This window comes from Ovis canadensis, chromosome 3 (assembly GCF_042477335.2).
Source record: "Ovis canadensis isolate MfBH-ARS-UI-01 breed Bighorn chromosome 3, ARS-UI_OviCan_v2, whole genome shotgun sequence".
Taxonomy (NCBI): Eukaryota; Metazoa; Chordata; class Mammalia; order Artiodactyla; family Bovidae; genus Ovis; species Ovis canadensis.
Window position 1 is genome coordinate 145,408,381 of NC_091247.1, and position 14,971 is coordinate 145,423,351.

The window sequence follows — 14,971 nt, forward strand, 5'->3', positions numbered from 1 at the left end:
CCCTTGGACTGCAAGGAGATCCAACCAGTCCATTCTAAAGGAGATCAGCCCTGGGATTTCTTTGGAAGGAATGATGCTAAAGCTGAAACTCCAGTACTTTGGCCACCTCATGTGAAGAGTTGACTCATTGGAAAAGACTCTGATGCTGGGAGGGATTTGGGGCAGGAGGAGAAGGGGGTGACAGAGGATGAGATGACTGGATGGCATTACCGACTCGATGGACGTGAGTCTGAGTGAACTCCGGGAGTTGGTGATGGACAGGGAGGCCTGGCGTGCTGTGATTCACGGGGTCGCAAAGAGTCGGACATGACTGAGCAACTGAACTGAACTGAACTGAACTGAATGTTGTAAATTATAGCACGGCAATGTTGTAAATGCTGATTTTTTAGGTAAATTATGAGAGATTTGTTTTACAGAATAGATGACATTATCATGAATCTTAACATTGTAGAAGTATTTCATGAGCTGAAACAATTAGGAGTGTGGAGGAAGCAATTAGGACTATAGAAAGAAGTATGTTAATTTCCTTGTATTTCCTAAGTGTCAGTTGAGAGTTGATAAACCAAGTCAGAGAGGTTTTAGTGAATAGTTTAAATTTAGAATGACTTACTTTAAATGAAGAAGTAAAAACAGTAACTCATTAGTGATTGCTATTGGGAAGTGAAACTGATACTGCATGATACTGTGGGATGTTGAGACAAGTTTGTACTCAGTTAATACAAGTTTCTACTTTTTCTCTTAATTGTATGCTTCTCTCTGGTGCTTCAAAGATTTCTCTCTTTATCTTTGATGTTATATACTTACACTACTTTTTATTAATGAAAATATTCATTTTTCTTCCTCCTGCTGGAAGTACTGTGTGGTTTTTTTGAATCCTGAGAACTACTCTCTTTCTTTAGTTCTCAACAATTCTTTGTCCTTTTCGTCTCTCATCTCACAATTCTTTCATATTAGAATAACTATTCAGACATGTTTAACTTTTTACTTCTGGTTTTCTTCCACATGTCTCTTAACTTCATATTTTTCTTTCTTTCTTTGTGATATAATTTGAGTGATTTCCACCAATCTGTCTTCCAGTTTCATTACTCTCCCTCCAGCTGAGTTTTTTTTAATATGATTATATATTTTGTTTTTAGAATTCTTTTGTCTTTTTCTCGAACCAGTCTGATCTTCTATTGTGTTCATAATCTGTCGATGTTATTTCTTATTTCAAATCTTTCATTACTTTTTATTATATGAATGTTATAGTCCATTTTATGTTTTCTTTCATCATAAAGTCCGTTTTCAATTACTTTGCAGTTTGTAGTCACTCAGGTGTGAATTATTACTTCTTGTGCCTACTGACTCTCCTAGTGAGTTTCAGTTTCCATACGTGATTTGCAACTTTTGAAATCATCTTAATCAAGGGTTGTCCTCCATAGATGGGCTGCTGCAGCACTGGATTTATGGAGTAGTTCTTATTTGCCAGGGAATTTATGGATTCCATGCGTACTGGAGCAATTTTTATGTTAGTTTTTCTGCTCAGAATTTCCTTATGAAATGGTAGTGTATGTTTTAGAACCAAACCTTCCAAGAGTGATAGTATTTTTCCCAATATATTGATTCAATAAGAACTGAATGAAACTGATGGTAAAAATTTCAGAATATCAGCATTAATGGATTCATAGCAATTTTTTTTGCACAGTAGTAGTCTACCCCTTTTCACTTAATTGAGGAAAATGAGGTTAAAAAAAGTTAAATGTGCTGAGATCCAGTGAATTAAAGGCAGAGCAAAGTCTAAAAGCTCGATCGCTTTCTTGTTAAAATGCATTTCAACTTTGCATAGATGGTGACTGAGGCTGATTCAAAAATAAACTTGTGCTTACTTTTGTTACTGCTCTTAACTTTGGTTTCATGATCCAAGTACCTGAAAAGTGGCTTCCTGAGCCTGACGCTACCTTGTGTTGCATGTTATTAAGTATTTTGATGGTGTTAATTCTTTCATGCCCGATTAACAGATTAAAGCAAAATTAACACAGTCATTTTCTGTGTTACTGTTGGTGCAGACACTGTCAGATTCTACCTTGGCAGATCTTTCTTTATCAACAGTTTACCATTGTCACCCATTTAAGTAATACAATTTGCTAACAAATACCTAAAGTTTCTTGAAGACTGCTACCATGTCTTAAGATTTGTTTTTTTCTTCCTACAGTGACTATTAAAGCCCCTGCCATTGAAAAAACATTCTATAAATACCAGCTAATTTGGCAATTTATTAAGAATTTTCCTTTTTCTCTTTCATTTTCTTTCTTTCTTTTTTTTTTTGGTATTGGGTAATGGAAACTTTGGAGACATACTTTGTGAATTTTTCAGGAATTTATTTACTCTTCATGTTTTTACAGAGAACATACACAAGTAGGTGGTTTGGATTTATTTATCTAATTTAAAGAAATTTATAATGACTTATCTTGTGTTCTGTTTGCAGAACAGAGTGTTCTAAACATAACACCAAGTAGAAGAGCCTCAAGCTGAAGGTACAGTATCTTGTTTACACTGAAGGAGCTTGTGTGTGGACAAGAAAGCGCTGACAGCTCAAATGGACCCCATGGAACTGAGCAATGTCAACATCGAGCCTGATGATGAGAGCATCAGTGGCGAGAGTATTCAAGACAGCTACACCGGGATGGGGAATTTAGAAAAGGCAGCAATGAGCAGGTATGGGGTTAAAATGATGGGGCTCCGTGGAAAAACGAGAGGCTTATGGACATGGAAAACAAAACTTTTGTTGGGGAGAACTGAATTTATTACCTATTTGAGAGATAACAATGATGTTGATGTTAACACATCAACTCTCTGATCCTGAAATACACATTGTTATATCATTATTGTATGTCAGTCCTTTGTATAATTGCTTCTCGGCCTTTTGGCTAAGATCAAGTGTGGTCCTTTGTATGATTACTTTAAAATTTCAGTTACAGTGTTCTTGTTCCTATTAATAATATATAATAATTTAAATTATAATTAACATACCACTTCTCTTACCTTTTGGGTTATTCTCTCAGGTTCCTTTTCTGACTGCTCTGTTAAGTGTTTCTACATCTCCAGAGTTCTGCTGAGATTCTTCTCTGGCTAAAAATGTCCTTTGAGCAAGTTTATTCACAACCGTCATGGCTTCACCCACTGAACATATGCCATATTTCAGCCTGTTAAACTTCTCAACTGAATTTCAGATCATCATATCCAACTGTTTACTATACATCTCTACTGGATGACTCATGTGTCTGAATTGCCTCCTTGATTAAGTTACACTTGTGATGTCTAATAAACTCTTGTCATCCTCTTCAAAATTTTCCCTTCTTCTAGCAATTTCATCTTGGTGAAAGCCATCAGCATCATTCAGCAACTCAATCAAAGGGCCTTTGGTATCAACTTTGACTCATCCCTTCTGCCGAACTGCATGTACAATGTTTAACTATATCCAGTTGCTTCTACCTCATTAATGTTTCAAATCCACCCACTTGTCTATATCCATTCTATTGCCATCTTGCTTTTGTCCCTCATCATCTGTCACTCATCCACTAGAACAGCCGTGATTAGTCCCCATCTTACTATTTACTCACTTCCAACTAGCCCTCCATATTGCTTGCAAAAGTAATCTTTTACAATTTCAAATTGACTCATGTCCTATCCTAAGGTAAACCCTTTGAGTGCTTCCTCAGTAGCTATGAGAGAAAGATTATACTACACATTGCTTGGCATATGAAGCCTTTCAGGATCCAGCCCTCACCTAGCTCTCCTCTTCATCCGTTGCCCTGTTTATGTGCTGTTTTCTAGCCTTGTTGAGCCACTCAAAACTCGTGTTCCTGCATTCACTCTGCTCTGTCTGCCTGGAATGCCCTGATTTAAGTATTGCCCACTCACCTTCCCCCTTTTTCTCTACTGGCTGCACTCTCTCTTCAAGACTCAGCTCAATATCAGGTCTCCTATGAAGCCATCCCCCAGTTAGAAGTGATCACCTACTTTGTGCACCTTCTCCCTACCCAGATGTTTGTGATGCCACTACACCAGGTTAATGGCACTGCCTGGAACAGAGCAGCTGCACAACTGTTACTTGATAAGTTTAGTAACTTCTTACAAAATACTATATAACACAAATTATTCATGATTTAAGATATTCAGAAGTGAATTTTTTATTTAATCTAGGTCTGGAGTAGAGAATATTATCCTCAAATCAGGACATCTTATTGCATTCACAACACCCAGGAAGGGTGTCAGGAGGAAGTACTCTTCTTCCTCCAGGAAGCCAGCCCAGTAAACATTAGTGTTGTTGGATAAGAGAGGCCATGGAGATGTCAACATGACTCTTCGTGGGTTGGGTGACTCTTTTTTTTTTTTTTCAGCGTAATATATTTTAAAACTTTTAATTAGAGGGTATTTTACAATATCATGGTTGTTTCTGCCATACATCAATATGAATCAGCCCTGGGTATACATATGTCCCCTCCCTCTTGAAACTCTTCCCACCTCCCTCCCCGTCCCATCCCTCTGGGTTGTCGCAGAACACCCGCTTGGGTTCCCTGTGTCACACAGCAAATCCCCACTGGCCATCCATTTTATATATGGTAACATATAGGTTTCAGTGATACTCTCTCCATTCATCTCACACTCTCCTTCCCGCACTGTGTCCAAAACTCTGCTCTTTATGTCCGTGTCTCCTTTGCTGTCTAACAAGTAGGCTCATCAGTATTATCTTTCTAAATTCCATATGTGTGTGCACACTAAGTCACTTCAGTCGTGTCTGCCTCTTTGTGACCCTATGGACTATAACCCACCAGGCTCCTCTGTTCGTGGGATTCTCCAGGCAGGAATACTGGAGTGGGTTGCTGTGCCCTCCTCCAGAGGATCCTCTTGACCCAGAGATCAAACCCAGGTCTCCTGTGTCTCCTGCATTGGGAGGCGGGTTCTTTACCACTAGTACCACATGGGAAGCCCAGATTCCATATATATGTATGTTCATGTACAATATTTGTCTTTCTCTTTCTGACTTACTCTTGAGGAGGCACAACATGGTAGAACCAGGGCTTTGGAATCAGCAGAGGAGTCATCTGACTTTGGAGAAGATATTTATCTTCTTTGAGCTTCAGTGGAAAATGCAAAATGGCAAACCAACACCTACTTTGCTGAGGATTAAATGAGTGCCTTTGAGATAGATGATACTCAGTCAACTCTTGTTTTTTTCCACTCCACTTCATTACTCAGGAAATTGATCAAATCCAAGGGCTCTTTTGTTTCTGAGAAAGGTGCATACAGATATGAGCTCTGTGGAAGTGGCAGAGCTGAAGGGGACAGGGTCTTAAGAAGAGTCCTACAGAATCATTAGATTTGGTCCTCTGAAAGCCGGCATGAAAAGAGCAAGAATGCTTTTGTCAGCTTCAGGCAGTGTGTTCTGGAACACTTACAAGGACTTAGCTTGTAAGTCCTGACTCTAGTGGGTCATTATTTTGCAATTTTATGATCATTTTTAAAAGATGGGTTTGTTTATATTTGGTTTGATCTCTTAAATATAAATTTTGGGGAAATTCAACATAATGCATTTATTTGGAATCATTATACTTATGTTTTCAATATATGCCAGGCTTGATATTAAATCACTGAAGATGCTGGGGACATTTCTCATATATTTTATACAATCTTGACATGTTTTATGACTACAATTCATCTCATGCCAAAATAAGAACATGCAATGCCTCAAAAGAGAAAGTCTATTTACTTTTACATTAAAAACTTTTAAAATTACTCATGGGCTAAAGGATTCTAGCTTATTGATTAAGGTTAAAAAGAAAATGTTGTATATTCCAGAGTTTAAATCTAGATGACACCTTTATTTTTATTATCATTAGGCCCATTTGGGGCTCTGTTTCATCTTATCTTTTCTGTTTTCAACTATGAACATTGTGTACCAGTCTCCACATAGCAAGTATATTAACTACAGACTATTAAAATAAAGCACAAAAGGGAGGAAGGAGTACAGAGATGGAGGAAAACAGCCTCTGAGGGCATTATTCTTCCTTCAAGAGATAGGAGAAAAATGACAGGAAATATTCCTAACTTGTACACCACGTGGTTCAAGAAAAGCCACATCCCGGGTTTTAGAAAAGTGCATGAAACTTTGTGATTTTGTCTTCGTGATCTGTCTAGTTCTATCTGCACTTTATATTGTTCTCTGTTCTCAAAAAGTAGCCTCTTTGTCCCTCTTTCTCATAAGATATTTTCAGGCTTAACTTCTAAGAGATAATTTGCACAGATCTATAATAATTATTTTACCTTTTTTATTTCTAAGGGTTACTTTTAAAAAACTCCAATTATTTTATCTTACTCTCTCATGCAAGAAATGCCTTAAAGTTGCAACTTATCTAATAATGAAGCACTTTTAAAAAAGCAAGCATATTTGAGCATTTCCTATCATCGAAGGCCTATGTGACATTTTCCAGTTTCAAAATGCAGTGGTGGCAGCTGAACTCATTAGTCAAACGTTCAGAAACGTGACTGGTACTAGCTTCGTATCCTCAAATCTTCATACCCTCACATCCTTCATATCTCCGGCATACAGCTTCAGCTGCCAACCAGTGCTGCCATGGGATGTGCAGCTTCCAGCCTGCACCAAGTAGACCACTAACCCAGTGCTTAGTGGATTTGTGCTGCTTGGTCTCTTCAGTTGTGTCTGACTCTTTGCGGCCCTATGGACTATAGCCCGCCAGTCTCCTCAGTCCTTGGGATTCTCCCGACAAGAATAGTGAAGTTGCCATGCCCTTTTCCAGGGGATCTTTCCGACCCAGGAGTTGAACCCACACCTCCTGCATTGCAGGCAGATTCTTTACTGACGGAGCCGCCAGGGAAGCCCTGATCTGTGTGGACAGTGATGTCTCAAAGTCCTGCTCTTTAATCCTGCATCTTACAGCCCTCTCAACTCTTCTGCTGACTCATTGGGTTTCTTTAAAAGGTCTTCTTAGTTTCATTCATTAATTGTCAAACACAACCAAGTACACTTTCAGAGTAATTAAAATACACATTCTTGCACACAACTAAACATAGCACAGAGCTACCATTGAACTCCTTTTCAGCAAGAGATATGCATATTAAATGTGGAATCAAAAAAGAGGCAAATGCCAGCTAAGGGCTCTGTCTAGGGTTGCATGGAGCTGTAGGAGACCCTAGACTTGGGGTCTGGTGGGGCTGGACATGTTGTCTTACTCTTCTGAGCCATAGTTGCTTCATATCAGACATGGAAGTTTCCCTTATGAGGACATTTGAGCACCAAGAGAGATGAGATCACAGTACCAAATCACTTAATAAATAATTTTTGAATTAATAAGATCCTGTGGTCATGGTGTATGAACAGTTGAGAAAACGCAGTCACTGCTCTGTTCCCTTTCTTTGGGAGAGCTTGAAATGGCAAAAATTAGCTCTAATTATTCTATTTTTTGCATAGTCAATGTAGGAGAAAAAATGTGGCTTTAAAAAGATTTCAACCAAAAAATATTTTCTTCCTTCAGACCTTTCTCCCTCCCTCCCAAAGTATACTCATAAATAGGGCTCAGTCCTTTTGTCTGGAAGGAACACTAGTATGAAGAGGAGAAGAGGAAAATAAAAGCTTTAAGTGTCTTGTTTTTCCTCCCCTGATTCAGTGCTTAGATCACCTGATACATAAACATAAATCAGAGCATTTACTAGCTGTTTTTACTGTCTTCTTTTCCTTTGTGTGTATGTTCAGTCAGTTTACTAATGAAGATGCTGAAAGTCAGAAATTCCTGACAAATGGATTTTTGGGGAAAAAGAAGTTGGCAGATTATGACGATGAACATGTAAGTGATTCTCTGCTTTCCGGCAGTAAACAGGACTTGAGGATGTCTGATCTACCTGGGTCTCTGCAGGAAAGCAATGTGACTGAAATTTTCCAAGCTTTGATCAGCACATTCTCTGTTTATTCAGGCCCTTACTGGAATAAGGGCTTGTTTTTCCTGTTCGCCATATGGCTGCATAAATCATTTATGAAATTTATTTGTTTTTTGGAGAAATCATTCTAACTCAAATGTGATCTGCAGTTGTACATGCTTTCCCTTCTTTCTATTACTCAACCTGCACTTTTTATTTTTCCTGAGACCTCCGCTGAAATCAAGTACCACATTCCACTGAGAATTACATGCTTTTACTGAAGTTGAGTCATGGATTTATTTGCTGTGATTTTACTTTAATCTTCAATTTTTGGTGGTAGTCTCTTCCAAAAAAGATGATATAGGATAAGAATAATCCAAAAAAGGTTCATCCTTTGGTAGGTGTTTGCTTATCATGCATCCCGTTTTCTTCAAGCATCCTGGGACCACCTCCTTTGGAATGTCTTCATTCAACCTGAGTAATGCCATCATGGGCAGTGGAATCCTGGGCCTGTCCTACGCCATGGCCAACACAGGGATCATACTTTTCATGTAAGTGCCTGGACGTATCTATTTGATTACTAGGTCTTGGGGATACAGACATGAGGTGAAAAAATGATTACTCAGTTTAAAGCCTGTGCATACCTTGTGCTCTTTCAATTAACAAAATTGGATCTTTGTGAATAAGAATTATCTGAGAAAGTATTAGCATATTCTCTCTCTTTTTGAAACAAAACAGCAATGAGAAATAATCAGAGCAGTCTAATCTTGGTACTTGTTCAACCAGCCATCTCTATTCAAATGGCAGAAAGTTTATATGTTTGAGCCCCCTTCCCCCAAAGTGCTAGAACAGCCCTATCAGTCCAAAGTTATTGATCGTAAAGAAATTTGGTGTTTAATAGTTTAAAAGATCTTTTCCAGTAGCAAATCTGACTTTATCACACTCAGGAAAAACATCCCTTCCCAAACTGGACCTGCAGGGTCCTGTATGCCTCGAGCCCATCTCAAGTCCCATCATCTGTTGCCCTATATGCCAGATACAATGGGCACAGTGTCTGCTCCCCATCCCTTGAAGGTGCCATTCTGTCTTACCACAGGGCCTTTGCACATGATCTTGGAACCTTCTTCCCTTTCCTCCACATCTAGTTAACTCCCCATAACTCAGCTCAGCCACACCTCAGTTATGCCTTCCACAGTGTTAGTATTTTAGGGCAGTTGTCTGATTCCTTTGTTTGATGGCTCTCTCCCTGGCTAGACTATCATCTCCAAAGTGTTAATTAAGCCTTTGGAGATGGCTCAGTCCTGTTTTTTTCACCTCATGTCTGTATCCCCAAGACCTAGTAACAATGCCTGGCTTGGGGAACTTTTGCAGAGTGGCCAAAGCTTCTTCCTAAACCAATGCGCTTTATCCTAACTTGGTCAAATGCTGCCTGGTGGCAGCAGCATCACAGAGCCGACCTGGAGGGTGGAGACCTCTTTGTGACAGACAGCCACAGACATTTGTGCATTACGTGCAGCCTGATATTTCCAAACACACAGTTGGCAGCAGTGAAATACTTCACAAGAATAAAGTTAGTCAGGCATCAGTGTGAATGTAGATCACAATCCCTAGTGCAATGTTGGAGTCTTAAATAACTGTCTAAGAATGTAACATTTATATTATAAATATATGCTATTTATGTTCCAAACATCACATATGATTAGGTAACCACATAGCTATTTGAGGGCTAAGGATCAGGCTGGACTATAAATACTGATATTGTGTCAGTGCTTTGATTGAACTGTTAGATTATAGTTTTTAGCTGAATGGGTTTTTATGTCAACTTTACCTTTCTAAGCCATGTTTGAAATAAAGTAGTTTAAAAAAATTCTCAGATTCTTAATGGCTAGAGGTTTAGTCATATATGTAGCTGTATACTTTTGTAATATACTCTGTCTTTGAAACAAACAGACTGCCTTCTCTGTACTAATTACACATACCATTAAAATTAATAAGGAAATTTTCATAGATCACTGATGAATAGAAGTAAGAGATACTTTCTCCAATTCTAGAGCCACAGATCATCTTCATGAGAGGAGAATATTCCACTTTTAAAACTGAAAGCCTCATTTTAGGCCTGTAAACATTTAACAGATTAATTTGGCCAAAGCAATTAAATCATTAGAGATCATGAGATGTGTTTTGTGTATCCAAGTAGCCCAAAATGGATTCAGCAATCTCCCTTAATTCCCAACAAGTGACACAGGATTTCACTGGTGTTTACTTTTAGCATTTTCTGCCAAAGCAAGTATATGTTTAGAATATAGAGTATTATCATTATTTTTCCAGGGAATAAAATTATATAATCTGAATTGCATAATTCTTAAAAACAGCTCAATTCATAAGCTGTATGGAACAACATATGAATAAGACATGGATTAGACAGTTCTGGTGAACATATTTTGTGATAAATAAGAGCACAATAGAGCTAGAATTGTTAGGACATTTGTACCTCATTGTCTAAATCTATGTTTGCAAACTTAACTTCCCCAGGAATTACCAAAGAATTAGATCAGTTGTGGGGAGAATGTTTAGCGTGCTCTCATCATAGGAAACAGACAAAGAATAAGATTTTTTTTTCAGTTTCCGGTAAAGATGACTATTATTCCTTAATTTATTATATACTTGCTTCTATCTACACTCTCTTTCTGCTGTTCAGTTCTTATTTTTGGAAAGCACTGATCACTGAATACATGAAGAAACCGTATATGCCTGTGGACATGTGGAGGGCCCTGAACCAGAAACGATTCTTTTCTGAGGACAACAAAGGTTTCCCTGCAGCCTAGACTTACCTTTTTCTGTTTCTTCTATTATACCGGCATTTGCCAGACTTCTGGTTCACACCTCTGATCACTCTCGTATAATACGCAGACAGTAGTAATGGAACTCAGAGTTTGCTTTGGCGTCTCTGTTTCTAGATTTTAGATGGATGTTTAGTCAGGTCATTGAATAGCCCTTCAATTATAAATATTCATGAGAATATCATGCAAATATGATATACATATGCATATGCCCCTTATACTGAGTAAGTAGATATAGTATTTGCTAATTTTGCTGTACCTTTAGCATTTAAAGTTTAAACTAAATTCTACGACTGGTAGTAGTAACACACTAAAAAAGGTGTGTTAGGGACTTCCAGTAGTACGTTTTGGCCCATAAAATAAAGCCAATCCAGTTCTGAAGCATTAAAGAGTATTTGTGACATTCTGAAAAAGAATCTTTCAGCTTCCCCAAATCCACATACTCTTGGAAAGTCAATGATTGAAAAGACCAGTGTAATAACGTATTGTAACATCATATATTATTATGTCTCATTTTTTACAGAAATCTTATTGTCTCCTTTCTATTCCCTTCACAGAATCATGCTGCTTGCCGTGGCAGTCCTCTCTCTTTATTCAGTTCATCTTTTATTAAAGACTGCCAAAGAAGGAGGTATGCTACACCTTAGACACCAGACATGCCATTTTGATTCTGGTTAAAGGCATTTCAGTCTCTAGCTCCATACCTATAAGATGGTGTTAGTCCATTTTACATTTAATTTTCTTCTAATCCCAATCACATGGCCTCTCCATGCTTTTAGTTATCTAGGCAAGTGAAAAATCAAGTCAAAGTGAAAGTCAGCCTGCTCAGGTTCAAGCCAAATAGAGAAAAAGACTTTTGGTGGATGATGGAAATCACAGTTCTGACTTGCTGCATGGGGCCAAGATGAATGAAGCCATCACTCCTTGTCTGGAGAACATTCACCGTATTTTGTAATGGCTTTTGAGATTGCGTATTTGGGCTTTATGATTTCTATAGGTGGTCACTTAGGTCATTTAGGGGCTCGCGCTCAGTCATGTCTGACTCTTTGTGACCCCATGAACTATAGCTCCTTAGGCTTCTCTGTCCATGGAATTTTCCAGGCAAAAATACTGGAGCAGTTTACTGTTTCCTTCTCCAGGGATCTTCCTAACCCAGGGACTGAACCTGAGATCTGTGATTTCTATATGCTGTTTATTTGCATGTTTGAGGCTCCAGTGCAGAATTATATTATAGAAATATCCTCATCACTAAAGCAGTGTCTTAACAAGGTTCTTTTCATTTCCGATTATAGGGTCTTTAATTTATGAAAAACTAGGTGAAAAGGCATTTGGATGGCCTGGGAAAATCGGAGCTTTCATTTCCATTACGATGCAGAACATTGGAGGTAAGAGGGTCTAGCTTTCAACAAACCATTTAAACTTTCTAAAGGAGGTTCAAGAAATAAGAAAATTTAATGGCAATGAACAAGAATTTAAATAGAAATACCTGCTTTATCATTTTTAAATTTAATAAGTAAAGTTTTCTAAACAGATTTGCTATCTCTCTGTAACCCAAAACAGCGATATCTATATTGAAGTGAAATACTATATAAACCCTATGAAATAAATTCTATAACAAATATAAAGAATAAAATTTTTCTTTATTTCAAATATATATAAATTTATATGATTGAGCATATTTCACAAAAGGAAAAATTCAGTATCTGAGGCATGTGGTAAATTTGGGGGTCATTGAGACATATCTTGTGCAGTCAGCCTACTGGGTAGTGTTCATAGAAGCTGTGCTAAGGTAAAAATCTGGTGAGGCATTGAAAGCATTGTAAAACAGATTCTTATAATTCCTACTGAATGATCGTTTCCAGAGAGAGCTTAGAAGCATATATTTTTAATCATGTTCCAGGTTATACTTGCCCACCAACTGCACTGGTCCTCTCATGTCTTTGACCTTCTAAAGACATTTTAATCCATGTTTCTGATGTCCTGTGGCTAAGTCCTCTTGCATGATCCAGACTATATCATCACATAGTGGCACTTACTTCCCCACCTCCTACCCAGTTCCCAAACTGGTTATTCCATCCTTCTGTTCTTTCATCTTAGTGAACAAACAATACCAGCAGCATCCAGTTTCTTAAGCCAGAAATCTGGGGATCAGCCTGAACATTTCCCTCTCTCCCCAACCCTGACCATTCAATGAAATACCAGCTCTTAAGAAAAGAAGAGAAAGGAAAGGCAAAGGAGAAAAGGAAAAATATACCCATTTGAATGCAGAGTTCCAAAGAACAGCACAGGGAGATAAGAAAGGCTTTCTCAGTAATCAATACAAAGAAATAGAGGAAAACAATGAAATGGGAAAGACTAAAGTTCTCCTCAAGAAAATTAGAGATATCAAGGGAACATTTCATGCAAAGATGGGCACAATAAAGGTCATAAATGGTATGGACCTAACAGAAGCAGAAGATGTTAAGAAGAGGTGGCAAGAATACACAGAAGAACTATACAAAAAAGATCTTCACGACCCAGATAATCACGATGGTATGATCATTCACCTAGAGCCAAGCAAACAAAGTTAGTGGAGGTAATGGAATTCCAGTGGAGCTATTTCAAATCCTAAAAGAAGATGATGAGAAAGTGCTGCATTCAGTATGCCAGCAAATTTGGAAAACTCAGCAGTGGCCACAAGACTGGAGAAGGTCAGTTTTCATTCCAATCCCAAAGAAAGGCAATGCCAAAGAATGCTCAAACTACCACACAACTGCACTCATCTCACATGCTAGCAAAGTAATGCTCAAAATTCTCCAAGCCAGGCTTCAAAAGTATGTGAATCATGAACTTCCAGATGCACAAATTGGATTTAGAAAAGGCAGAGGAACCAGAGATCAAATTGCCAACATCCATTGGCTCATTGAAAAAGCAAGAGAGTTCCAGAGAAATATCTACTTCTGCTTTATTGACTATGCCAAAGTCTTTAACTGTGTGGATCACAACAAACTGTGGAAAATTCTGAAAGAGATGGGAATACTAGACCACATGACCTGCCTCCTGAGAAATTTGTACACAGGTCAAGAAGCAACATTTAGAACTGGACCTGGAACAACAGACTGATTCCAAATCAAGAAAGGAGTACATCAAGGCTGTATATTGTCACCCTGCTTATTTAACTTATATACAGAGCACATCATGTGAAATGCTGGGCTGGATGAAGCACAAGCTGGAATCAAGATTGCCAGGGGGAATATCAATAACCTCAGATATCCAGATGACACCACCCTTATGGCAGAAAGCGAAGAACTAAAGAGCCTCTTGATGAAAGTGAAAGAGGAAAGTGAAAAATTGTCTTAAAATTCAACATTCAGAAAACTAAGATCATGGCATCCGGTCCCATCACTTCATGGCAAATAGATGAGAAAACAATGGAAACAGTGAGGGACTTTTTTGGGGGCTCCAAAATCACTGCAGATGGTGACTGCAGCCATGAAATTAAAAGACACTTACTCCTTGGAAGGCAAGTCATGACCAACTTAGACAGCTTATTAAAAAGCAGAGACATTACTTTGCCAACAAAGGTCTGTCTAGTCAAAGCTATGTTTTTTTCAGTAGTTATGTATGGATGTGAGTGTTGGACTATAAAGAAATCTGAGCACTGAAGAACTGATGCTTTTGAAGTGTGGTGTTGGAGAAGACTCTTGAGAATCCCTTGTACTGCCAGGGGATCAAACCAGTCAGTCCTAAAGGAAATCAGTCCTGAATATTCATTGGAAGGACTGATGCTAAAGCTGAAACTCCAATACTTTGGCCACCTGATACGAAGAGCTGACTCATTAGAAAAGACCGTTATGTTGGAAAAGATTGAAGGCAGGAGGAGAAGGGGATAACAGAGGATGAGATGGTGGGATGGCATCACTGACTCTTTGGACATGAGTTTGAGTAAGCTCTGGGAGTTGGTGTTGGACAGAGAAGCTTGGCGTGCTGCTCTCCATTGGGTCACAAAAAGTCGGATACAACTGAGCAACTGAACTGTCCTGAACTGAACTGAACCATTCTTTCCCTTGTTTATCTTTTGAATCTTTCTCCTTCTAGTCTTACCACCACACTTCAGATTGCTGCAGTAGCCATCTAACTGATCTTTCTGTCTTGAGCTTCCCCTCTTCCATTTGTAATTCATCCTCCAAATTAACTTTCTCAAATCCAGATCTACCCCGGCTTCTCACATGCATAAAATT

At 38.4% G+C, this 14,971-nt stretch overlaps 1 protein-coding gene across 2 annotated transcripts in view; it reads left to right on the forward strand.

Annotated features, from left to right (window-relative positions):
* Positions 1–14,971, forward strand: part of SLC38A4 (solute carrier family 38 member 4) — an 80,340-nt gene that overhangs the window by 44,031 nt on the left and 21,338 nt on the right. For both annotated transcript variants that reach the window (XM_069584499.1, XM_069584497.1), the window contains 5 exons: positions 2,465–2,694; positions 7,751–7,841; positions 8,347–8,462; positions 11,309–11,382; positions 12,044–12,136. In XM_069584499.1, coding sequence (XP_069440600.1) covers positions 2,576–2,694; positions 7,751–7,841; positions 8,347–8,462; positions 11,309–11,382; positions 12,044–12,136 — 493 coding nt within the window. In that variant the 5' untranslated portion in view covers positions 2,465–2,575. The remainder of the gene's footprint in view (positions 1–2,464; positions 2,695–7,750; positions 7,842–8,346; positions 8,463–11,308; positions 11,383–12,043; positions 12,137–14,971) is intronic.